The 25,892-nt window shown below is 41.5% G+C and overlaps 1 protein-coding gene across 1 annotated transcript in view; it reads left to right on the top strand.

The window, feature by feature from the left end:
- rhbdl1 (rhomboid, veinlet-like 1 (Drosophila)) overlaps nt 1–25,892 on the top strand; it is a 32,582-nt gene that overhangs the window by 4,312 nt on the left and 2,378 nt on the right. Inside the window, exons 2-7 of the mRNA XM_026351113.1 lie at nt 3,121–3,279; nt 9,908–10,132; nt 11,101–11,249; nt 11,345–11,457; nt 22,973–23,073; nt 24,846–24,906. Coding sequence (XP_026206898.1) covers nt 3,121–3,279; nt 9,908–10,132; nt 11,101–11,249; nt 11,345–11,457; nt 22,973–23,073; nt 24,846–24,906 — 808 coding nt within the window. The remainder of the gene's footprint in view (nt 1–3,120; nt 3,280–9,907; nt 10,133–11,100; nt 11,250–11,344; nt 11,458–22,972; nt 23,074–24,845; nt 24,907–25,892) is intronic.

Here is a 25,892-nt window from a genome sequence, read left to right as displayed (position 1 = left end):
CTGCGTCATGTCCATTTCCTCCCACTTCCTCATGACACATCCACTTTCCCCTGCCCCACCTCCCTTTCCATCGAAACATTGCCCCCGTCTTATTACCACCTCTTTCTTTCCTCAGTGGTTTCTTTCCATCCACCTGTGTTTTTCTTTCCCCTTTCAGACATCTGTATCATTCCCTCATTTCATCATTTTCTTCTCTGCCCCTTTTGTGCCTTGTCTTTGCCTCTTGAACGTCAATATGTCAGGGTAGGGTTGGGTGGGGGGGTATAAGAAAGGGATGGTGCACAGGCGACTTGTAACCATGGTAACACATGCAGCTTGTCAAAGTGTCGCCCTCACCAGTGTTGGATCGCTTCAATAACTGCTTCCCTCTCAGTGCTTTTTCCCTCCCTCTTCCAACCCTTTATACTCCGTCTCCACGTCATCAGCCCGCACAAGAAAAAAAAACAGGCGCTTCTTGCCAGCACCCTCATATCTCGCTGTACCTCATCTCCCTAATTGATAACCCTAATTGGCTACAAGAACCAATCCTCCACCTCCTTGTATCCTCTGCAGACAGTCCCCCCCCAGTGTAACGTTCTTCCTGAATAAGGCCAGACTACAAAGGAAATGGTTTGCCCGCGCACTGTGACAGCTCAGCGTCAACACTCGGTTTGCGTAAATGTGCACAGCCATCTACAGTGTGGCGCTGTGTCTGCGTCTGTGCTGCTGCTGTATGTGTAGTGATGTGCTGACATATGGAGGTTGACAGTAATCAGACGTCCCCAGTGTGGCTCTCTGTTCCCCCTGTCAGCCTGGGCTAAGCCAGGAGCACATTACAAACTGATCTATCTCCCCTCTGTAGCAAGTGGATGCAGAGTACTGGAGTGTGTCACAACCCTCATATAGGAAAAAGAAGTAGACGACTCAGTGGCAGACTGCTCGGCAGACACACAGAATGACAGAATTTTTATTCCCTGTGCATTTTCTGTCTCCTCACTGTTCTGTCTCTGTTCTTCTCTCTTCTATTTCATACCTTGTCCTCCACCTACCGCTGCTTTAATTTCATCATTTTTCATTTCTTTCATTGCCTTGACCGACCACCCACCTTCCTCTCCCATTTTCCATCTCTTGCCTCTGTGCTGTCTTTTTTTGTGCGTTCTCGTTCTCAGTATTCTTCACATATCATTCTCAACACTCGCCATATTCACTCCATTTTTCTCAGATATCCTCAGAGAGGAAAAAAAGAGACAAATGTCCATGAAACATACAATTAAGGGGATTATCTAAAAATAGACTGCGCCTATTTTCTTTCCCCTTTTGTTTATTTTTATACATGAATTTGGTTTTACTGGCCTTTAGCCTGCTGTCTATCAGGGTCTGTGAACTAGCAGCTGAGTGTTGAGATTACATTGAAATCTGTGAGGGACATGGAGGGGCATATTTTATGGCCACATCCATGTTGACCTTCATGTCTTCAATGCAACATTGTACATGACATTAAGTGTTATCGGTCGCTGCCTGTGGGACCATGGTGGTAGTGTGTGTAAATCCAATAATACCCCCTAAAAGCAGTCTTCCTGCTGTAGAACTGTGTTGGTGTATTGTACGTAAAACATTGTAATTATTATAAATACCAAAATCCCACTCACTATACCAACCAGCAATGGGAAAACACACATTTTGAGTCAAGCATCATCAAAACGAACCCATTAGATACCTCTGCTGTTCTTTCCCAGATGATACGTGTTCGGGGGAGCGATAAATGCAGATTAAGTGGAATTAAAGAGATGTTTATGTTTCAAGTAAGTGGTAAAAACCCCTGGAAACGAAACACATACAGTAAACATGTTCGAACAGAGGAACACATTCACACACTCTCAAGTCAATGGATTTCTCGGCTCCTTAGTTGAGCAGCAGAGCTTTAAGGTCTGAGCTTCCTGCAGTTGACAGACAGTGTAGTTTAATCCCGCTCTCCTCGCGCACCCAGTGTAACACCTTTGTCTAACCGTGTCACGGCTGAGCTGGTCCAGACTAAAATGGCCTAGACAGGATTCTTCTTGTGGAATCATGACATGGGCAGCGATGATCCAGCACAACTGACTCCACACTGACGCAACATTTGAAAGCTCACTCCTCCCTGGGGCAACTAGAGGCTGTTGGTTTACTATCCAAAACCTAATGAGGCTGTGTTAGCATTCAGGAAACGGTAAAATGCGAAGCAGCCCAGGCTCTTCCCATGTGGTCTCTTTGTACTGCTCCAGATTGTCCTCAGGCACATTTTTACAAACACAGTTAGTTGCACTAAGGAGAGCTGGCATGGGAAATTAATGCTCCATTGGAGAGCATTTGAGTTTCATTTAAGAGGAGAAGGTAAAGGGGAAAAAAAATCAAGTAATAAATATGTGAAGCTGCTGTCCAAAAATCACACACCCTATACTTTAAAAGCCATTTTTAACCCAAAGCTATTTTAGACAACTACACTCAGCCATTTTTATGACACTCTCCTGCTTAAATCAATTACAGAGAGCAGCAGTGGCGTACAGACATCAGCAGTAATGACCCATGGGGCTGTGGGTCTCAGTGAGAGAGTGGTGATTATAAAAAAAAAAGAAAAGCACACTGACTGCAAATGTGAGCAAGGATGGACTCACACACAGTCACATGAAGCATCCACACAGAAAAACACACTGAAAAGTCAAACTCATTTAATGCTGAGGGTTTTTTTTTTTCCCAGGGAAACTGCGGGTCAGTGCATATTAGAATGACATGCCCGCCTGTCTTCTCTCGCTGCTCCCAACAACAACCACCATTCTGCTGTTTGCTTTGACAAACCCGTAACTTTTAATGAGGTTTATTGCGGCTTTTTATTTCAAAGGCATCATAGAAGCAACATAGCCTAATTAGCACCAGTGTCACTGTCTGAGCTAATGCCCTCATCCCTTGTCTTTTATATGTTCTGTGTCTGTGTATATTTCTCAGCTGTCTATACTGATGTATTCCCCCTCCGGGCAAACAGATACTTCATCCCTGCAGTGCTGCGTTTTATTAAATGCATCACAACAACAACAACATCTTCAATAAAACAGTTTTTATTCCATTAATCTGAGAGTGGTGCTGTTTTTTTTTTTTTTCTTTCTGCAGCTGGACCCAGAGAACACCGGTTTCATCGCAGTGGAGAACTTCACCAGCTTGGTGGAGCACCATGAGCTGCAGCTGGACCCGTCCAAACTGGACATGCTGTTAGCCCTCGTCCAAAGTAATGAAGAAGGACAGGTGTGCTACCAGGAGCTCATCGAGCTGGTGAGTGGAAACGTGCACATGTGATGCAGAGGGAGACACAGAGAGCGCTTCGTGTCCCGCAGCACACACACAGGCACAAACTTCCACACATACAAACGCTTTTGTTGTACTTCAGAAAGGTTACAGAATTGATCCAGACGGAGCCAGAAAGCTCCACAGTGGTGAAAATTGACTCGACCATTCAGGTCATTGTCCTGAAGAAAAAAAAAAGTCCAGCACTTCCAAAGCCCCAAATACAACCACAGACAGGGCAAATAGCTTTACAAAAATAGCTGACCTGACATGTTCAAATATAGTTATACTTACTATAATATTATATAGTATAATATAAAACTAATATATGAAATAGTTTTACATAGAACAATTCACTTGCTGTTACATCCTCTAAGTGTAGCTCCAGATTCGTTGTTCAGAGCCTGTTTTTGTCTGTTTCCTGTGCCTTGAACATGAGTTCAGGATGTTCATTCTTTTCCTCTTCTTTCTTTATTCCCCTCCTGCGTCTTCACCTACACATGTTTACAGCTGTGCTCCTATTAGAAATTCATGTAGAGCTTTATATGTGCAAGGCTCATTCTCTGGGAGTGCGGAGATGAGCACCTGCCTTCGGCTCCTGGCACCATACGGATGTAAGCACCGTGATCAATTCAACGCAGTGCAATTTTGGCCTTTTTTTCACTTACACTCCCCCGCCCATCTTTATCTGCCTCTTCCTTTTTATCCCCCTCTCTCACCTTGTGTTGTGCTACCTGTGGTTTCCGATGAAGGCCACATGAGGCCACTCAATTTGGACTCTGCTGTCTATGAGAGCAGTTGCTGTGGAGGTGCCGCACCCACTGTGCAGCTTCTCCTTTGGATCATCCCTCTCTTTTGGAAGGGTACCACCCTCTTCCTTTTCCAATTCTTTTCATTTGAGTGCATTCTCATCTTCCACCCTCCCTTTCCTGAGTCGTGTAGCATCGTGCTTCCTCATTTCCAGCCTAGCTCGTCGAAATCTCTGATCTTTTTTTTTTCTTCTTCTTCTATTCTACACCTCTTGTGAGCATATGTTAGGTGGAAACAAAAATTCTGCCTTGGCTCAGACGGCATTAGGAAGACACTTTAAAAACTGCCCATCAGCCAAATGCAAATTGACTTCGATTAGCCTAGCATTGATAGTAGCAGGCAGTAATCTGAGGTAATTTGAGAACAACCAGCCTCACACAGATATTGACCCTCAGGTTTGATTTTAAAGATTTAAGATACACACATGTAAACGCACATTGACCATAGCCACACCATTCTGCACACGCATACACAAACAATTTGCATACATAATGATACTGGAGCGTTTTATTAATTGATGCAGGGGGCCACATCTCCTCTGTCTCACTACTCCCATCTTCTTGACAGACACTCACACACTCTTTAACACAGACGCTCATTCAAACACACGAGTGCTGCCAGTACAGATTTGCTGACTAATTTAGAGGGTATTTGGATGTTGATGTCAATCTGGCCACCTGTTGTGCAGCAGGTGATGCGTGAACTCTGCAGGTCTCTGTTCTCTGGGATGAGCTCCAGGCTGCCAAGGGGAAAGTGCCGCATGTTGCATGACATTTTCATCCAGGTCATAAGCAAACACCTCCAGCTTTATTCTCCTTCATTCCTGTTGCTCTCTGATTGTTTTCTTTTTAATTTTCTTTTAAACTTTAACTAAAGACTATGTGCTGCTTGTTTCCATCACATCCATGTATCTCTGGCAGATTTATAAGTAGTACTCCACAGTGTGTGACAGACGACAGACATATTTTGATTTGGAAAGTTCAGTGCAGCCATTATATTATAGCCCGAATTTAAACTGAGGTGCTTGGATTGATTTGTGGTCTGGCCTTGATAGAAGATTGAACTCCCCTGCACATTATGAAAATGAGTTTTGTGTGTGTGTGTGTGTGTGTGTGTTTCCAGTCCATGCTTTTTCAGTACTTTTAGCCCACAAGCCGTGGAGATTGCCAACAGTTGTAGCTATAACGGGTGTCTTCAACAGTTTTTCTCATTTGTTGTTCTACATTCACTTAGTGCAGCCTCAAATCCACACTGCTTTTCTCGACCTCAGTGGGTGTAAATGTGTTTGAATTGCACCGCTGGGCAACAGTTTCTGTGTGTGTGTGTGTGTGTGTGCGTGTGCGTGTGTGTGCAAGACTGTCTCTGACATTGTTCATCTACAACCCATCTTTCATGCAGGGTGATCTTAGCCAAAGAACTCCATCAGTTCAGCCAGGGGGGTGAATAAGTAACACTCTGCTAAAACCTCTCTTGGGTAGCTGCACACACACACACACACACACACACACACACACACACACACACACACACACACACACACACACACACACACACACACAGAATGTAGGTCTGCATCTGACTACTAATCCACAAAGTATGTTTGCACAAGACTTCTACTCAGCAAGGCAACCAGCACACATTTTACACTCACACTTGTTTCTGCACTTGACATTTTGCAGACAGGCACTCAAGGTGTCAAAGTTCACACATCTTAGGGCTTTGGGGGGACAACTCTGTGATAAACAAGCATCTGTTTATGAATTGAGTGTAAAACCAGGCCATCCTGAAGGTAGATGTATTTGTACGTGTGTAATTGCACGTATCGATCTCAGAGTCCTCCGATGGTATCGTGTACCAGCTGTGTAACTGAAGAAGTGTGTCATTGTTTTCCTTCGGGTGGTAATTTGCTTAATGTTCATCAGAGATCCAAAACGGCTGCCATAGTTAATTACTCGGGTAGAGAGTGTATTTTAGAGATTATGGCGGGGAACTGTCTTTGGTCAGGTTGAAGGATAGAATCTTGTTTTGTGTCTCATTTTTACACTTTTTCCCAAATGTTGCACTTCAGGAGGTAAAGTTAGATTAACCTAAGTGAATCTTTTGTGACATTCGAAGTGGTATTGTAAAACGGCGAGCACTTACAGTTTGCAAAAAGGAATTTAGAGCACAGTGCCTGCAGTCGATGTACAGTATTTTAAAGTTTTTGAGTCATTTTATGTCACATTAAGTGTCCAAAGTGCATCTCCTCAGGGACACAGATGTCACCTATCAACTCCACTAAAGGCTTTCTGTTTTAGGAGGGTTGCTTGCTAAAAGCGATGCACTTTACTTAAGTGTCCGGGAGTTTTTTGTTTTTTTTAGTATTGAGTCATAGCACAGCAATGATTAAACCATGGAGAAAGTCTGTGGTTGCAAACTGCTGTGGGGTGAGGGGGAGGGAGGCAGAGAGAGTCTTGTTTAAAAAAAGATTTGGGCAAGAAAGAACCTGAGTATCTGGGTCAGGCTAGAATCAGTGAGGCTGAGATCCATAGTGAGTTCTGCTGTGAGGGGTGCATGTGTCTGAGAGTTGGAGTGGGGAGATGGGGATTTGGCTCCTCTGAATGACTCACAAATTAGATAGTAAATGTGTAGAGTGACAATGTTAGACTGGTGGTGGTGAGTCACAGTGTAAGCTGGGCTAATTTGCACAGTCTAATGTTCTAGTAACAATCAATGTTTTATTGTGTGAACAGAAAAACAGGAACGATTCAAAAATGGTCACCACCATAACATGGATTTATTTGTAGCTGCTGTGCTGAATAGCCTTTGAACCACACATTTTAAATTGTTATTACTAATTGCTATTGAGCTGTGAGGTATTGACCATGTGGTGTGGCTAATTAATCTATCAAGGACAATTGACTAGAGCTGAGACCAGCATGTAGAGTAGACAACCTGCAGCTACGAAGAGGAGGAGGATGGACCCTTGCTGTTTTACACACGCGCTTGGCTGTCAATTTGGCCATTCCCTAAAGGGAATACTATCTTTATCTTTGTGCTTTTAGCCTCAGCATCAATTATTCCCTGGCAGACATTGCTTCGTCAGGGAATTTCCACTGTTACCGATGCATAAGTGAGAGGTTTCCCTCTGTAACATTTCATGCGATGTCATGTGTTTTTCCGTGCACCTCACTCTGTCACTCCTCTAACTGCTTCAGTTTTGGCTGCTCGTGTGCGCCGTATTGTCTGTTTGCCGTCTCTCTCCTGTCGTCACTTCAAAAGGCTGCTAATGCTCACTTTAGAGGCGGCGGTCCTGCATGTCAGAGAAGGCAAAGCACGGTGACAGTTACGCTTAGCCGTGTCTCGGGGGAGTATGTTTTCACAGAGGCAGCGTGAATAGAAGAGAATACAGTGCGAGGTCGGAGAGGCGGCAGGTGTTGTCACTGAGCCCCACACAGATGAATTAAAGTCAGGAACAGAGACTATTTAAAGAAGAGCGCCAAAGAGGAAGAATACACAATTATGTTTTATCCCTTAACCACCCTCTATTGTGCCTTTCCTTTTCATATAAGCACACTTCTTTTTCATTGAGATGTCAAGAATGAGAAAGGAGATGTCTCACCTTCACTGTCAACTGCTGGCCTCCAGAATCTGCTAGCTCACATATGCAGGCATCTCATTCCCCCTTCTTAATTTACCCCTCGCTGCCTTCTAATGTCCCTCTACTCTCCTCTTCTTCTGCTTTCCCTGCCTCAAGTATACTATAATTGCGTTTTCCAGGCCTGATTTCCATACTAAATATGCATGCCTCCATCTGCGGGTGAGCCAGCAGCCCAGCTCGACATCGTTCTGGTTATCACTGTGCAACAGGCTCACACGCCCTCACTGTACAGCCACTGGGGTTGTAATTAACCATAGTTGGGGTAGTTACCACATCCTGCTCTGCTAACTTCCAAAAGAGATTTCGACTTGTTTTCTGCTTTTCCTGAGTGATTTCTTGAACAAGAAAAGAGGCAGCGACTCCCATCCGCTGAGCAAACTGTTCATTATCTCGCTTGTCATTATTTGCTCATTTATTTACACTCTTTGTCCTCCAGTATGTTTAGCTCATTAGCTTTTATAGATATTGACCCACAGTTTCCTCACTATGCCCCCTGCTGTGCCTACATATAATGAGTGTATAGCAACAGGACATGGCAAATGAATTGCGAATGGTGCACTTTAATGGTGGGTTATACTTCCTACAGACCCCCTCCGGAGGTTTCATTACGCTTCACATGAAGCTGCCATATTGTCTGAGATTACTGCTGTAAAAAAACTATACATGGGTTCTGCTGCTGTCGATTTACACTGTTGGCAGTAGCTCCTGCTGCCCACGTGCCCTCTGTCTGATTTGTCTCTGCTTTAAAGTGTCGCATCACGTCATAACAGATAGCTTGATATAAATTTAATAGCTTAATTGTTCTTTAAAGAGCACTATTGTTTTAGACTTCAGGCATCTGACATTGCCTTTGAGTCTTAGTCATTAAGTAAATCTTACCCATGAAGCATCCACACTTGTCTCTAAGAAAATGCAGATATTGACACAAAATGATCTCTGCTGTGGGTAATTGGTCAGAGAGTATTTTCAGTGGTAACTCTGGCGGAAAAGAAAAGTGTTGTCACCCTGACAGTTCTCTGCCTCGGCTGTCAAAATAGTGGCATTAGGATAGTTTTCATCCTAAGCCTCTAATAAAGAACTTATCAGGACTTGGTGCTGCTTGCCTGCAGGCTGCTGCAGAGCACCCGCTCACTAAGCAAACCTGGAGACCATGATAACACACACACACACACACACAGCTTCTCTCTCAACAAAGATTTGCTTTTCAAGGGCAAAATCACTTCAACAGCCTATTTGTGATGATGTCTCAGCTACTGCGCCAGCAGCCTCACTTACATACGTTTTGTCTAAATCAAAAACCATTTATACATTATTCAAGTTGGTTTTTTTATCAGACATGAATATTTAGCTACAATTCCGTCATGTTTTGTGGCAAAAGAGTGCTCACCAGTTGTTAATAAATAAACATGGCTTTTATGTTAACATTTTGTTGCTGCTGAGATATATGAGGAAAAAGAACTGTATGTATGTTTACTTAAAATATATAAGCAACTTGTACTGACATTATTTTTACCAAACTGTAAAATGCTATCACTATGTGGCTTCTCCTGACTATATTTGATGATAGAAGCAGGATTTTTGTAAAACCCGTCATGCTATCCTTTGTGAAATCTGTACTTTGTGAATGTTGGCTCGTCCCCGTCTAGGGTGATTAGTCACACTGATGAGCCAACCCCAGATTATATGAGAAGAAGCTATCCTCCTTTACTGATGTTTGATTCACTTAGCGTGAAGAAAGTTATGGGTTTAATTGCTAAGATGAGAAATTCAGCAGCAGCCAGTGATGGGATGTGCTCTTCCTGGTGAGGCGTGTCCTCCAGCTGACATTAATGCTTTAAATGACTGGAGACGAGTTTATTGCTTAAAAGACATGAAGGCATCAAGCAGAGAAAAACAAACACGGCAAATAAATGTGAATCCCTCTGCTGATTCCTAGGCCCAATAAACTAGTTTGTCAGATGAAAAAAAGTTTTCACTTAGACGTAAGTGTGGTATTGATCTAACTCTCTGCAAGCATATGCTTCTAAACCTCCACCAGTCTACTTTGAAAAATGATCATTGTTTCTGTGTTTCTTAAAAATTCTACCAGTCCACATTGAACTAAGTGTCAATGCATGTTTATTTTTTTTGTTTGTTTGTTAGTTTTTTGATTTGTCCTTTTCTCAGATGAACAGCAAACGTTCCAGCAGTTTCCGACGAGCCATCGCCAATGGCCGCCGCACACTGCAAAGGGAGATCCTGCTGGACGAGACGGGGCTGGGTCTGTACAAACGTTTTGTTCGCTATGTGGCCTACGAGATCCTGCCCTGTGAGACAGACCGACGCTGGTACTTCCACCAGAACCGCCTGTGTCCACCACCGGTCTTCATCGCCATCGTCACCATCGTCCAGGTCAGGGGGTGACATCATCAGCTTAGATTGCAGCTTAGAAGAATCTTATGCCAGTCACACAACACAATGACATGAATGAAGATCAACAGATCATCCGACTGATTGATCAGTACATTTTCCAGTACATTCATTATTTTATTTGAGACTCTCAGGGCATGTGCTACTAGCCCACAACTGTGACTTCAGACTGTTCTGTTGGCTCAGTCGTTTGCCTCAGACCCACTGAAAAGATTTTCTGCCTTTGATCACACGCTTTCACTGTGAGCCTGATATGAGCTGGTAACCCATTTGGGAGTCAGGAGCTTAGTGGGTACATTTAATGCCATTGCTCCAAGCTGAAAACCTCAGTCAGCTAGCATGCAGGGATTTTTTTTGTACACCAATTTTGGAACTTGGAAACCAGGTCAGTAAACACCCCGGCCAAGACAGTGGTATTAATTGACCCATTATGTTCATGTGAAAAAAGAAACCCACTAACACGGATGCCCTCATAAACCACAGTTGAATGGTTTGTGATTAGCCGGCAAAAATAACCTATAGCTTCTTAACAAAACTTTATAATTTCCCCTGAAATTATCATCATTCTGAGGAAGAGAAGCCAAGTGCCCTTATAATGCCTCCAAATGACACAGAATGGTCTGTAATGACAATGAGGATGTGATAATAACAGTTCACATTCATTTTAATTCACAGAGACAATGACTCATTATTCTATGAAAAGAAATTAATGGAATTGAACCAGATGTGCAGTTTTTGCTGCAGGCAGTAATTGTCTCCACAAGTCTATTAAGCATCAGCTGAGGAATACAGAAAAAGAAGAAAACATCATGTGTCTTTCATAAAGCACAATGGGTTTTGTTTTGCAGGGCATTTTCCAAGTTTCGAACCAGCATTCTGCAGGGAGATTGTGTAATGGGTATGTCAGCAAGAGCTGACAGTTCTGTGCCATATCTGTGTCTCTCTTGCAGATTATTGTGTTCATGTGCTATGGCATCATTCTAAACAAGTGGGTACTGCAGACCTATCAGCCTGACTTCATGAAGAGCCCCCTGGTCTATCACCCCGGCCACCGTGCACAAGTGTGGCGCTTCTTCAGCTACATGTTCATGCACGTCGGGTATGTTCATGACGCCGCACACACACACACAGACCTGCAGGAGGAACAACAGAAAGTCATTTGAACCCTGTTTTCTCTCTGTGCTCTTTCCTCAGTTTGGAGCAGCTGGGGTTCAACGCTTTACTGCAGCTGATGATTGGCGTTCCTTTAGAGATGGTCCATGGCATCTTACGAATAAGTCTGCTTTACATGGCAGGAGTGCTTGCTGGTGAGTGTCTTTAGAAAGGGTAGTAAGTATATTATTATACAGTATAAACCAGTGGTTCGTAAATTAGGAGCTGCAGATAAACTCGACCCATGGGGAGTCTCAGCCCTTAAAAAAAAAAAATTGCAGGCCACCCAATGTGAGTGAAGTGCAGTAACTCACAGCGCCCAAAGGTCAAGCTGCGACACTTAAGTCTTTGTTGACAAGAAACTGCATTAACTTCAGTGTCAGTTTGAAGGTTTAAATTGTAAATATGTACTAATTGCTAGTTTGGCTTCCCACTGCCGTTTTTACTGTTAATGTGTGTGTGTGCAAAAGTCGCATCAACACTGCTGCATAAACCTCTTTTCCCTTTCATCTTCACTGGAAACAGTTTCTATCTTGGATCTTGTAAATCTCTTACTAACCATTATTTGATTACTGTCAAGAGCAATAACCTAATTCATATTGAGTTACATTTATTCATTTTCACTAACTTGATTTTAGGCTTTGTGTTCCTTGCGGCTAGAAATATAATTTTTTCTTGTCCTCTTTCTGCACATACAGTAGTAAAATGGAGTTAAAGCTGCTCAGTACCCCTCGTGCTCAGACCCATTCACATGCACACACACTCTTAACGCTCATGAATTATTGTAGCTTTGATTTATTTTAGCAATGATGATAGAGAGAGAGCAAGTGAGCGAGCAGGAAAAGTGGGAGAGTAATGCCTGGGTTCCCCCTGAGGAATTAGCCTAAGTGCAGTTTGAGACGCGGTTTAGAGTTTTAAGCCTCAGCCTGAAACTTGAAGGAGGAGAAAACAGCAAGATCATACACGGTGACATTTGTAACCCCAGATCCTGGAGTCAAAGTGCATTCATTAGAATTTCAATATGAGTTTGATCGAGTGATCGAAAATGTAATTTTTAAGTTGACTCTGAAGCTTTGTGCTGCTTTCAGGAATTCAGCTGGAATTTTCCAGCATTTATTGTATAACATTATTTAATCAACATCATTGTGCATCACGGCGCTTTGTGAAATGAAGTCTGGGTCCAAAGTGAAGCAAATAAGGAGGAGCTGAGCTGTCGCATGGTGACAAGATGATGCACGACTTTTGGCAGCACAATAATTTCACCTTCTGATTCTGGCTGATGGAGTTGAAATTGGAGCTGTGCTACTGTGATCTATTGGAAAGTTGTCCATTAGAAGGCAGGATGGGAAAGTGCACTGTGTGTGTGTGTGTTTTATAGAAGAGTCAGCGTGGGTCTAGAGTTGATGACAATAGGCGAGCCGACTCGGTTGGGAGTAGAGAGACGTACTGCTCCCTCCAGGTGAGGGGTCAGACGAAGGCCACCACCTGGGCTTTTAGACCCAGCAGGAGGTTTTCAAAAGACACTCTCATTTCATCAGTTGGTGTAATGAAGCACGCTGGTGGAGGTGGAGGACGGTGTTGGTGAATGTAGGTATTTTCTCCAGGTGTAACAGAAGTTAGTATAAAACACAATAAATATATTATTTGTGATTCTTTAAATCGGTGTTTTAAATTGTATGTGTCATGTCTAGGATCTAATTTCAGAACTTTAGGTAGAAGAAGAAGGCATTTGTATGTGTAGAAAGACATCTACATGGTTTCTGTCTGATTTTCCACTACACTTGTAGATATGAGAATCAGGATCCATCTATCTCTCATCTTAACCACCTGAAAAGAGTCACTTTGGGGCTGGAACCAATCATGTGGGGGAGTTAAAGTCACCGCATACCCTAACTTCATGTCCTTGAATTGTGAGAGGACACTGAAGTGGCCAGAGGAAACCAACACAGCCACAGACAGAACATACAAACTCCACACAGAAAGACCCCCAATCAACAGGTGACAATCGAGGCAGTGTTGATTTGTCTTTTCCATAGTTAACCATCACTATATTCATGGATCCTACTGATTTTGGTGGCTGACTTTTCCTCCGGCCCCACTGTGTTTAACCTGTTTTTGTTTTTAATCTTTTCTGCAGGTAAATAATACATCAAACTGGAACTGTTATTGGATAAAAGCTAATTTGTAGTTCCAGTTAGAGCTGGTTTAAGGTACACTGGATACAGTATATGTTACCTGACATAAACATTATCATGTTTTTGGACAAAAGCAGATTTTTTAACAACAAATTGATTAGAAACAGTGTTTGACATTGTTAATTTTATAAATGACTATTACTACTTATTATAGCTATATATATATATATATATATATATATATATATATATATATATATATATATATATATACACACATACACATAGGTCTATAATCAGCAACTGTTAATTTTGTCTTCCAATAGCATGTTTGCTAAAAGATTATTAATTTCAAAGTGTAAAACCTTATGCCATGATGGTAACACAGCTGGAGACGTTTATCTTTTCATGAAGAACACGGTAAATTCTACGTGCTACGTGCATCCATAGGATGCATCCGTTTGTTCATGTGCCTCCTTCCAAACACCCACTCCTCTTTCACTGACATACTTAATATGTGTGAGTCTGCACACAGACGTTGGTTCTACGTTGTGTTTTCCTCCCTGGCGCTTTGCATTTTGCAGTTTTCCCCCAGTCTTTGTTAATTTCTGCTTGTGGATGTTAGAAATTGCTCACTGCTTCAGATTACTCAGGGAAATTCTTGATTTTTCCTTCTTCCCCATTTTGTTGCCCATGGCTGTCTCATGTTTATATTCATGCAGTCTTATTCTGGCTCATGAGTTCAATAATGTCGGCGGTTGCTATCAGCTCTCGTGTGCTTTTTGAAAGTGCCTCAAATACTGTGAGTATTTGGCACAGTTGGACATGTCTCATGTCTCTCACTGCAGAAATGTGATAACCTTTAAATTAATATTGCAATGTTAAAGAAAAGATGAATTAGTTTCACATTCTTTAATCAGGTTAGGTCAGCTGTTGCTATAAAAACATACGTAAATCTTGTGAAGAGCACCGTCTGAAAATAAAGCACGACATTGTACATTTTGTCCTCGGACGTGCGCCGACGAGAGGAACAATTCAGTAATTATTTTCTGACCCTGAATCTTGTCCTTGCTCATTTTGCATCCACTCAGTAATCCACCGTGGCTGCGCTGCACCGACAGCAGATGAAGAGCTCCACTTGAATTTCATGTTTCGAAATAAGAACAGTATCAGTCAGAATTTCAGACTATGTTGACGAGATGAATGTTAAACATGGAGTGGTGTTCAACATTTCATCGCAGCTCCACATTAAAGAGAAACAGCAGGGGTTCCTTTTTTCTTTTCTTTTTTTTTTTTGCTCCTCTTTCTCTCCTGGCTCTCCTTCCCTCGGGGCAGCGACTCTTTCAGCTTCTTCGTGTGCTTTAGGACGTCAACAGGTGCCAGAACACCATGTTTTTCCTCCTAGACCCGTGTGAGCCTCAGGGTGTATGCCTCCTCTAACACCTTAAATTTAAGACACTCCAAATCTTCTAGCAGCCTCAACGAGCTTTAGTCTCAGCCACTCAGTCATCAGTGTGTTGATGAGGTTTTACTGTTGACATAGTGCTAGAGTATCTTTTTTTTTTGTCGGTCTACAGCTTGTAATAGACAATTCTGCAATCTTAAGAGTGACAACAGTAAAACGTTAACATCTGATCACATTATTGTGAAGACAATTTGTTTGTGTAGTGTGGATGAAAGTCAGTCTCTTCACATTTTAGTTGTAAAGAAATGTGTTTAAAACCTTTCTTAAGAATAGACAAAGTTGTTGGTTAGTGTGTCACGTGTCCTGCATACCTGTTGTTTCTCTTTATTGTTTGCTATTGCAGAAAATAAGAATTCATTGTAGCTTAATTGGGTTTGTTATAGTTTATCTATTTATTCATTGTTTACTTTAATGAGGACACAGACATACGAGTGGAATATTCTCTAAACAGAATAATGCCACAAATCATAGCAATTAATTTGGCATGCTTTTTGTGGTGGGCTTTTATAAACATAGATTCATACTTAATGCAGTAAAAATAGATTAGAAATGCGGTAAATAAACAATACAATATATCTCTACTCTCAGTACATTTACTGAAGTACTTTATACTTAATTTTATGTATTTTGCTTGAATATTTCCACTATATGCTTCTTTCTGCTCCTCCACCACCTACTTCCAGAAGAAAGTAATTAAAATTGTACATCACTGCAAATTATTCGACAGCTACAGGATTGTATTGTATTGAATTGTGTTGCTGTCATTTGATAAAATATTATCCATCACTATTCCACTACATCATGCAGTAGACTTTAGCTTTATCTTAATCAATAATAAAATATTGCATACTTATTAGGGCATCATTAGTCAAAAGTATAGAAATGATTAATTAGTCATCAAAATAGTTAAATAATCAAAAAATCATTTCAGCTGTATTACTACTTTCTCTGCTTTTGCTTGTAACTGAGTGTTGCTACTGCTACTCTTGCATAACTAAATTGTTTAAAAACGTCTTCCACCGCCGTCTCTGGATAAATAAAAGTGAACAAATTCCTGCACATTCACTTGAATAACTGAATCAGAAACGATGGGAACAATGAACACCTCATCATCACCTGCTTTTGGTAGTTTACTGTAATAAGGCTGCCAGTATTAGGAAACACTGTGCTCACACTAATTAGGATATTCTTGGGAGGAAGAGTTATGTGGCCTGATGTCGTTTGAGGCCTGTTGGGAATTTGTAATGGAAATGTGATAAATGGCTACATGTCATTCTAACCTCATTGTTGCGAGCTAGTTGATTTTGCCATTACTTAAAAGTGACGCGCCAGGTTGCATGTAATGTTTAATCCTTCAGCAGTTGATTAATGTTGTTCTGATATCAAGCAGGACAGCGGTGGTGTCAGTTTTCTGTTGCGGCCATGAGACTTGCTCTATTGTCACTCCTAATTAAGCCTGGTGATTGTTTCTGCGTTCTCTCACACTAATAAAAGACAATTCAGTTTCTAAACGACCGTCTTTTTTTTTTTTTTTTTTTTTTTGCCCGTCTTATACTACAGCTCCTGCACTCCTGTTATATAACTGATTGGTGCTTTTTAAAAGCGCACTGCTCATATTTAGGCTGGGTAAATATGATTATATCTGCTGCCAGTGAACAGAGCGGCTTGGTGCCTTGCCAGAAGTGACTTTGTCTATCATCGATTTTGTTGATGTTTGATCAAAGCACACAAGCTGCTGAAGTTAGGTTTTTCCATGGAAATCCCAAAAGCTTAGAAATACAAGAGTACGATGGAATCAACAAATAAATTCAACCGAGTTAGTACCTATTATTATTTCTGTTATTACTACCATTTATCTATTTGTATCACTCTATTACTTCACTTAACATGTGGTTGAAAGTTCAAGAAAGCAGAAGCTAATGGGCGGCTACTGAGTTAAGATGTTTTTTTTAATTATGAGAAGTGGATTTATAGTATAGCTTTAGCTCCAAAACAGACCATTTAAATTATTTATAATAAAAAATAAGAATTCAAAATGGCAGCATATTAGTTACAGAGCAGACAGTCACAGTATTTTGTGGGTTTTGAGTCATATAAGGTGATGATGCTCCACCTTCATCAACTGCATCAAAACTGAAGTAATGAGGTGGAGATGTAGGTAAAGATAAGAGATGAAGGACAGAGGGCTGGTTAAATCTGTCAGTGCCAGAGGGATGTGACTCGCTCTCTGACTCTGACTTTGGCTCTGACTCACTTCAGGAGATATTGAATAACCCACTGGTTTTATTGGCTGGAGGTGAATCTAGGAAGCGCTGCGGAAAACAGGAGGCATTGTCAGGACTGTGAAAGCTGTGGAGTCGTCACAGTGTTGCTATTGCCAACTGAATACCAATTATTCCTTGCTGACTCTTAATTTGAAGGCCTTCTAGTGGAGTGTGTGGTCGTGACTGTGCAACATCGTCGGTATATAACCTCAGATTTCTGTCTTTTTAACCAATCTTAGAAACAAACCAGCCTAATACAAACTCTAGTGTTTGCATATATAGCGCTGAAGAACCTGGTTCTGTGTTTCTGATGTACTCCCCTGGTACTGAGCTGAACCGAGCACTGAGGAGGAGGCAGGGTGACCTTGGTGCGGTGCAGAGCCTTCCACCATGATTATGGTAATTTCCAACCCCACCCCTCCCTCGATTCCACCCGATAGTCAACTCTTCCTAGGTGACACCAGGCTCACTTCTTCTACAGCCACCCCCTGCAGCTCTGCTAATAACAGTGAGGATGATGAATATTTCTACTTTAATGCAGCCTCATCGAAGGGATCCCATTTGGGTGGAGCAAGCTCACCGTGTTTATGGTCTCCTGTTTGCGTCTCCTCTGTGAGGCCAATCCAGGTCAGCAATATTTCTCCGGCACTCTGTTAGAGTCAGAGGAGTTCATTTCTCTGCTCGGTTTATATTCCATTTACTTTCATGGTTGGTTCCAAGGTTCTCAGATAAAGAACCACATCACGCTCCCTGTAGCCATCAATGTGACTTGATAACCTTGAACACAGGAAGTGATTTCATGCTCTTTTTCTTTGCCATGTTGAGAGAATTCGAGTAATTTCCACCTAAGGTCAGTTATTGGGCTTGGTAGTGATAAAGCAGTGGTGAGTGGTAACTGCCTTGTTCAAACTGTACTGCAGCTTCTCTCATAGCATAAACCATTCACTGTCACTAGATAGACTCTCAATAATTTTTAAATTTTGTCTCTTTGCTTCCTCCATTACGGGCATGCTTATATGCCCACACACACTCACCAAGATCGGCTATGATTATACTTTCCCCTGACTGCTGGTGCTGCGCTGTGCTGAGTGGTCTCCTCTCAGCAGCTGTGAGGATGTGACTTGTGGAGATTATTGATTTTTCCTGATGCCCCCTGGGCTGTAAAGTAGTATAAATATTATCATATTTTTTCCTCATGTGGCAAATTTGGATGTGGTTTTAAACTATTACGACAAACGGAATCAATTCCTGAGGAAACTAAGGGCAAGGTGTGTTTGCCGTGGCCACGTTGGCACACTATGAAAATGATTAATTGTATTCGTTCCTCCAGGGCCACGCTTGACTTCAAAGGAAATGGAATTGTGTTGCTATTGTGTTTCCTTTTTGGTGTTGCCTTGTTGTTTTTGTTCTTTTTTACATGTAAACAAGAGATGCCCTGATTCGCGTTGCGTGTCGACATTGGATCTGTGTTTGTCACTGAAGTTGTTCGTCTAATGATCTGCTCTGACTGTACTGCAGCAGCGCAGGTGCGTAGCGTTTTGTCACTTTGAGGATGCTGACAGTTTGGATGCTCCCCCGCAGCTTGACACGACAGATAGTGAAACTTTACAGACTTCATTTTTGCCTTCATTTCCTATGAGGGCTTTCAGCTCCTCCCACCCACTGCTACTCAGCTTAGGCAACGAGGACATGGATGAATATGTTGGATGGATGATTGGATGAGGACTGATTACGAGTCTTGTTGCTCCACTTGGAGGAAACGGTCACCAGTGAAGGACAAATTCCCATCTCATTTTTCACTCTTTTTATTACATGTAAGACACTTAAATTTAATAATTCTATAACAATTAGAAAATAAATATTAATCCCATGCATGTGAAAGATTATAATACAGAATTAGACATTTTATTTTATTCTGTTTTGTTTTGCTTATTTTTATACATCATCTGTTGAACGGATCATTTCAGTCAGATATGTGTATTATCCATTAATGAAGTACAGTCAATAGCTAATGCAGTCAGCTATCATCTACTGTACTTTAACTTTTCACTAAATTTAACAGTTCAAATTATGTGCAAATTATTTCAGTATTATTTCAGTATGTAGAAATATATTCATTGTAAAATAAATAGCGGCAAGATATTGTTATATTTTCTATTTATAACTGATAGTTAACAAGCGATGGGAACCTCACAGAACAAAATGCACTAAAAACTCGAATACATCTCTACTTTGGTTCTCCTGTAGGTACAGTAGAATATTCAAATGCACAGACAGAACAAAAACCTGTTGTTCTGAATGATTAGACCTTGACTGGGTCTTTTGTATCGCTGTTCGTCATGGACCCACTCACCCTCTCATTTCATCAGTGTCCTTCTATTCTTATTGTGGCTTAGTAAATAAATGTGATCAGGCACATCTCTGGTTTATTAGCCCACAGAGGCAACTCTGTGACTACAGGAGTGCTGACTACAGCACATCTCTGTGCAGCGCCACAAGATTTAATGCACACAGGATAGATCCGTCCAGAGTGAATGTGTACAAAACAACAACCTGAATCTGAACGGCAGCAATCCCACAGACTGGACGGTTAGCGATTTCCCCTCACTGATACAGTCCTGTGAGCTCAGGTGGTTCTATTCAGATGTTGTAGTTGTTTCAAAATGATAATCCTAATGGACTCAATAACAAATCTTTTCTTTCAAAGTCTTTTCCTCCTCATAATAAATCATGACAAAATAAATTTGGCCAGTCTGGGGGGACTTTTCTCATAGATTTGTACCAATACACTGAATCAACCGGAATAAATAAACATTCATTGTCCTTTAATGCTCATCTCCTGAGTAATTTATTGGCTGGCTAAGCAAGAAATGCAACACAATGCATATTAATATTTGCGCACACAGTGTAGTTACCCAGAAACAGCTTTTGTTAGAAATTTAATGTATGCCAGTGTTGCATTTATAGCACCTGCCCCCCACCAAATTCAATTAATGTAGATTTAACTAGCCAACACACATAATTACTCATACACACACAAGTCCTGATTGGTGTCATAAATATCTATTTAACAAACTAGCATCATTATAAACTTACCTATCAGTATACCTATACCTATTCTTCAAGCATTAGATTACTTCTTTTTTTTATTGCAGCATGTACTGTGCTCCGACACAGCCTTCACTGGAGTGGCTACAGTGCCCTGCAGCCTCAGGCACTGTCAAACTTTGCTCTCAGATCAGCTTTACCACCCCTTGTGTGCACCTTATTCCAGAGAGACTGAAAATACAAAGTTGACCCATAGCTTAAGGGCAGCCTGGAGTAACGGTAATGGTGAAGCAATTTTGAATTGACAGAGAGCTTCACCGGGGATAACAGGAAACTGTGGTAGATAGAGTATAGCCCTGAGTGTATAGTTAACTCATACTCTGTACAGAATATAACGTTTGTACTGTCTTCACTGCATTGCACTTGAGGATGTTGCAAGGCTCACAAAAAGATTTGAGGATGTTGATGATGACTTCAGGATGGAGCAACAATAAATAATCTGAGCCTGAGATGGAACTTGTCAGCTCGGCACTGAAATAATCGTACACCTCACATCTCAGCTCCTGCTGAGTGCAAGAATCCTAAATCTTAAATCCTTCCTAAGCAGGGGAGCCCACATCACAGGCCTGTTTAATATTCATACTGTATTTTGAAGCTTCTACCAAAGCAGAGTGAGCAGGAGGAGCGAGCAGTTTGTATCCTCCCTGTGGAGCCTGTCTCTTCCTCTGAGCTGGAGGTCTCAGGTCGACTTCTCTTTCTCACCCACAGATGTCACATCCCTGACAATTATCTACTACAAAGATGTGGCCTGCACTGGTATTAACTATAATTTTAGTAATTAAACAGCACACTTCACTATTCTTAAACCTACTCTAGTCAATATTTTTACATTAACATAGAGTACTAGTTATGTGTAATGTGAAGGAGGTAGCAGTGCTAGATCCACAGAGAGCTTACAGACTATGCAGCTACATTATAAAGACCTTTATAGTGTCTTTCACCCCTTTTATTTTTAATTTTCTGCCTGCAACTTCACTGTTTTGATTCACTATCACTACTCGCATCGGCACTGCTCAGCACTAACCAGGTTGGGATGGTCTTTTTAGAGGAAGAAAGGGTGTCGTGATCATTTCACACTGTTAAAACACTGAAATAAATAATTAAAACACCACTTCATTATACAGAATCTTTAGGCAAGTAAAATATTAAAACCCCAGATAATATCATTCATATTATTTTATCAATATTTCATCCCAAGTCTAAAGCACTGAAGAAATGAATTAACTGCAAAAGACACTGGGAAAGGCTGAAAGGAAAATTCAGATGTTGCCGCTGCAGAAGTTGCTCCATTTCAGTTTTTATTTTACTTTGAAGAGATCAGAGACCACACGCTGTATGCCACACTGTGTAATCGCAATTTTTTGGAACCACTAAAAATGGGGCACTGTGAATCTCCTCAAATCTTTTGCTGAAGCACCAACCTTCATATGCCCCATAAATCCACGCAGTAGTCCATAGGTGTTGGAGCGACGAGAGATGGACGACTCAGGAACGCGCTCAGATTACCATCTGTCTTTCTATGATCATCACTGCCACCACAGGCTGACAAGGCATTCTTTAAGACTGTTTACTCTGTACTCGGCACACACACACACACACACACACGCACAGAATACGAATGTTACAACATGCATTATAGATCTGAGATCACAACTCCAGCAAACCCCAACTGCGATTAAAAAGAGCCTGTTTTGTTTTATCAGCCTCCTCCGCTTCCCTTATCAGCTCATTTGCATAATTAACAGTGGCTGACGCTGCCCTCGTGAGCGACTGTGCAATGTGATTTCTGCTGTTTGGAATTCTGTCCTACTTCAGGAAGTCACTGCAAACCCTCCTGTTATTTCTTCGCAGTGACTGCAGGTGCACTCATGCAGGTTTACACCTTTATATACTTAGTACACTTTAAACAAAGCAGTTATGTCTGTGGGGGACATTTCTACAACCTATTTTTTGCCAGACGTTCCACTTGAATCATCCTTGTATGTTGACAATAGAGTATAATAGCTAAACTTCTACAGCTTGCTCGGCTCAATACTGCACTGTTTAAAATTATAACTTCTTAAACAGCACATTTGGCTTTTGTCCATATCTACATATCCCAGATTACACTCCGCTCATGAATATAACACGAGGCATTTTTAGAGCACACAAATTGGAAATTATCCTCTTCGCCAGTGTCTCCCTGTGTTCTCCTGGTCGTACTTTGATCAGATACCTTTTTAAGATGGCCTTTTTTTAAATTGCAGCATCCTGAAGGAAAGTCCAATTTCATTTCCAATATAATTAATCTGCTACGGTTTTAACAGACTGCTTATATATAGAAAATTCCTGGATGATACTGTTCACATCACTGTGCATGTTCATCCCGAACTCACTCGTGTGTTCTGGGTGTAAAATGAAAGGGCATGTGAAGGTCAGCTGATGTAGCACAGCCCCTGTAAACAGTGATTTTTACAAAGAGATTTTTAGAAAAATGCTCTGAGGAAGGTGAATTGCTGCGTGATGAGTAATCTGACTCTCTCTTTGTTTTTCCCCCTGCTCTAAAATTTTGTCCTTTGCTCTCTCTCTCTCTCTCTCTCTCGCTCCTCCTAACAACACACACACACTTCTCCCTGCATTGCGTGCTCTCCCTGTCCCTTACGTCTGCACTCTCTTAAAATGTTTCTCCCTCTCTCCCTTTTTCTGCTTCTCTCTGCAGGCTCGCTGACAGTGTCCATCACCGACATGCGGGCTCCAGTGGTGGGTGGGTCCGGGGGGGTCTACGCTCTGTGCTCTGCTCATCTGGCCAACGTTGTCATGGTAACTGCCATCATCATCATCTTCACCTCCATTGTTACGTCTGAAAACAGTTTTCAATAGAGACAAAATGTCAGAGCCGTTCCACGTGGTGTGAGCGAGAAAGACCAACACTTCACAGTTTTGTTTAGATTTATTTCCCAGCAGATGCTAAGTTTGAGGCTTTTCCTGCTGCAGCAGGGTCACACCATGACAGGCACTTTCCATTGCCCTGTGGATGTTGGAAGAAGGCCACGTGACCTCTTATCTGGTCATCAGACAAAACTTTCACTGAAGGTTGTTGTTGAGCAGCACACCCATAAAGACCTTCCTCCTGGATCTCACTTTGCTAAAGCTTTGTCTTTTTTCACTCTTCTCATCAACTGTTACACAGAGTCTCATGCGAACCCCCTCATGTCAGGATCTCTTTATTCATTATTAAGAAAAAACAAGCCGTGAATTCCCTTGATGCTGCACGAGACAGCTCCCCCCCCCTCCAGTATTTAATTGCATGTGTTTCTGTCACAAGGTTTCTGTGTGAAATGCCTTCCGCATTCTCTTCAACTCTCAAGGCAGTGTTACATCTGACGAATCACTTTAACTAATGCTGCTGTTCACTGTGGGCGGTTGAGATGCCAGCAGGGATAGAAATCAAAGTGCACTGACAGGCCCAAAGCAAAGACTGTGTAACTGTAAAGCTGTGTACTTGTAGCAGCTATCAGACAGTTTATTTGGTTTGTTACACTTCCTTTAAGGCATATCTTAGTTCTGCTTTGACGAGTTTGGAAACTTGTCCAGTCGTCAACTATCATCTCTGGATTGCTCAAAAGACAATTTCCGGAAAGTTTTATTCATTATTGTGGACATCAAGTCAATATAGTGGACAAACCTAACATTTAAACTGTTATGTATCTCTCCCCTCACAGTTCTTGATGTTTTATTTTTGTGTCTACTGATCATCATCATTCCCATCATCTTTGATCCTCTGCTCCTCACGCGGCGGACTCACACAAGTCAGGTTCCCTCAGCAATTCTCCATTTCAGCGTCAGCAGTGTGATAACAAGATCTGTAGCAGACAAAATGGATCGGCTGTCCTTTGTTTAAAGATTGCCCTCCTTGTCCTCTTGGGAGAGTGGAGGCACGTCAAAGCAAATTGCCTCTGATCAGAGAGCAGCAACATCACATCACACTCAGTTCAGCTCTGTACTACTGTGCTGACCTCTCCCCTCTGTGTTATTAATCATTTATTTGTAGAAATACTCTGCTGCTACTCCGTGCTTGTTTTAAACGTGTGATCACACTAAGTTTTGTTGATACATTTCTTTTCCTCCATGGCACTCATTCTTTTCCCACGGTGAGAGTAGAAGAGAGCAAACTGGCACTGGGTCACAGTCCCACAGTCAGGAACTTGAGGGATGTGATTGCTGCAATTATTCATCCTGCGGAATAAACGTATTAGTCTAAGTCAGGATGTCATTGTTCTTTTTTACCCCAAAGAATCACAAGAGCGATTTATTGGCCTATTCTCTCCTTCTGTTAAATTATCTTAGCTCTAATTAATACAGTGCCACTGAGTTGGAACCAGTAAGTGGAGAGCAGCCAGGTGTATAATCACATCTCTGTCTTGTGTACTGTAAGTGCATGGATTGTCTTTCTCTCTGGTCTAAATATGTCCACAGGGTAGAAAGTGAGGTGTTTCTTGCCAACCTTTGCTACTCTACACATACACTGTATGTGATGGTTGCTCATGTTGTGATTGTTTGCGCTGACAAGACACTTTGACTCGCTGTTGCAGAACTGGGCCGGGATGCGCTGTCCGTACAAGCTGCTCCGCATGATCCTGGCGCTGGTTTGCAGTAAGTTCCCTCAGATTTACTCTTGCTGTCCTGCTGTTGCTATTTATATTGAATTTGTCATTTTATCATAAAAAACGTGTGTATGACCTTTTTATTTCCAGCATGTTTAATGTCCACAGACTGTTCACACTTCAGCATAATAACAGAGGATTTAACATCTGAATGGGGTTTAAAAACCTCTTAAAGCTGAGCATCAGACGTGCTACTTAAGTCATCAGAGATAATGGCTCAGAGAGAGAGGCTCTCTGACTGGACATGTTGCTTTGTTTTCAAAGAATTTGAGTCACTTGTCCTTTTTCTCCACACGAAGGCCGATACACTGCGACTTTCATTAGTGAGCAATATGTTCCTTCCATCTGTCCTGAGCCTGCCGCCCCCGAACCGAGAGAGTGGCGAGTCTCTGCTGGAACGCTATGTCTCTCCTCAGCATTTTCTAAAACAAGGGAATATAACATTTGGATTTTTCAAAATAAAATGTTTCACAGCTGGTGTAAAGACTAAATTAACATTTGCTCTAGTTTGTGTTGTCGGTGTTTAGTATTTATTCAGCTGAAGAGACTCTAAGGGCAGCAAATAAACATTTAAAAGCTAATTTTAGAGGGATTCTCCTGTGACCTTTATTTGGCTGCAGAACTGGGCTTTAATAAAACACTTGATTAGAATAAACACAACTGTAACTCATCTCAAGGTATTGACATGAAGTCAATTACATTTGAAGCCCTGTGCTTTAGAAAACTGAGTTTAAAATGAAAAAGAAATGAATGAAAATGCTAAATTTTTAGCATTTTTCATTTTTAAAATAATGCACTTTCATTTTTAAAATGCATAATTTTAAAAATGAAAGTGCAGCGCTGTTCAACATAACTTTATCTCAGATTCACAAATCTTCTAACTGTGTTTGAAGAACCATATCAATGAGATAAGAATTAACAGCAGAGCTTTAGTCTATATTATATTATGTAGTTTAGATTGTTACATGTGTCGTA

The sequence above is a fragment of the Anabas testudineus genome, chromosome 19, assembly GCF_900324465.2.
Source record: "Anabas testudineus chromosome 19, fAnaTes1.2, whole genome shotgun sequence".
Classification (NCBI taxonomy): Eukaryota; Metazoa; Chordata; class Actinopteri; order Anabantiformes; family Anabantidae; genus Anabas; species Anabas testudineus.
Note: the sequence above shows the minus strand (reverse complement) of the source record. Positions and strands in the feature narration are given on the sequence as shown.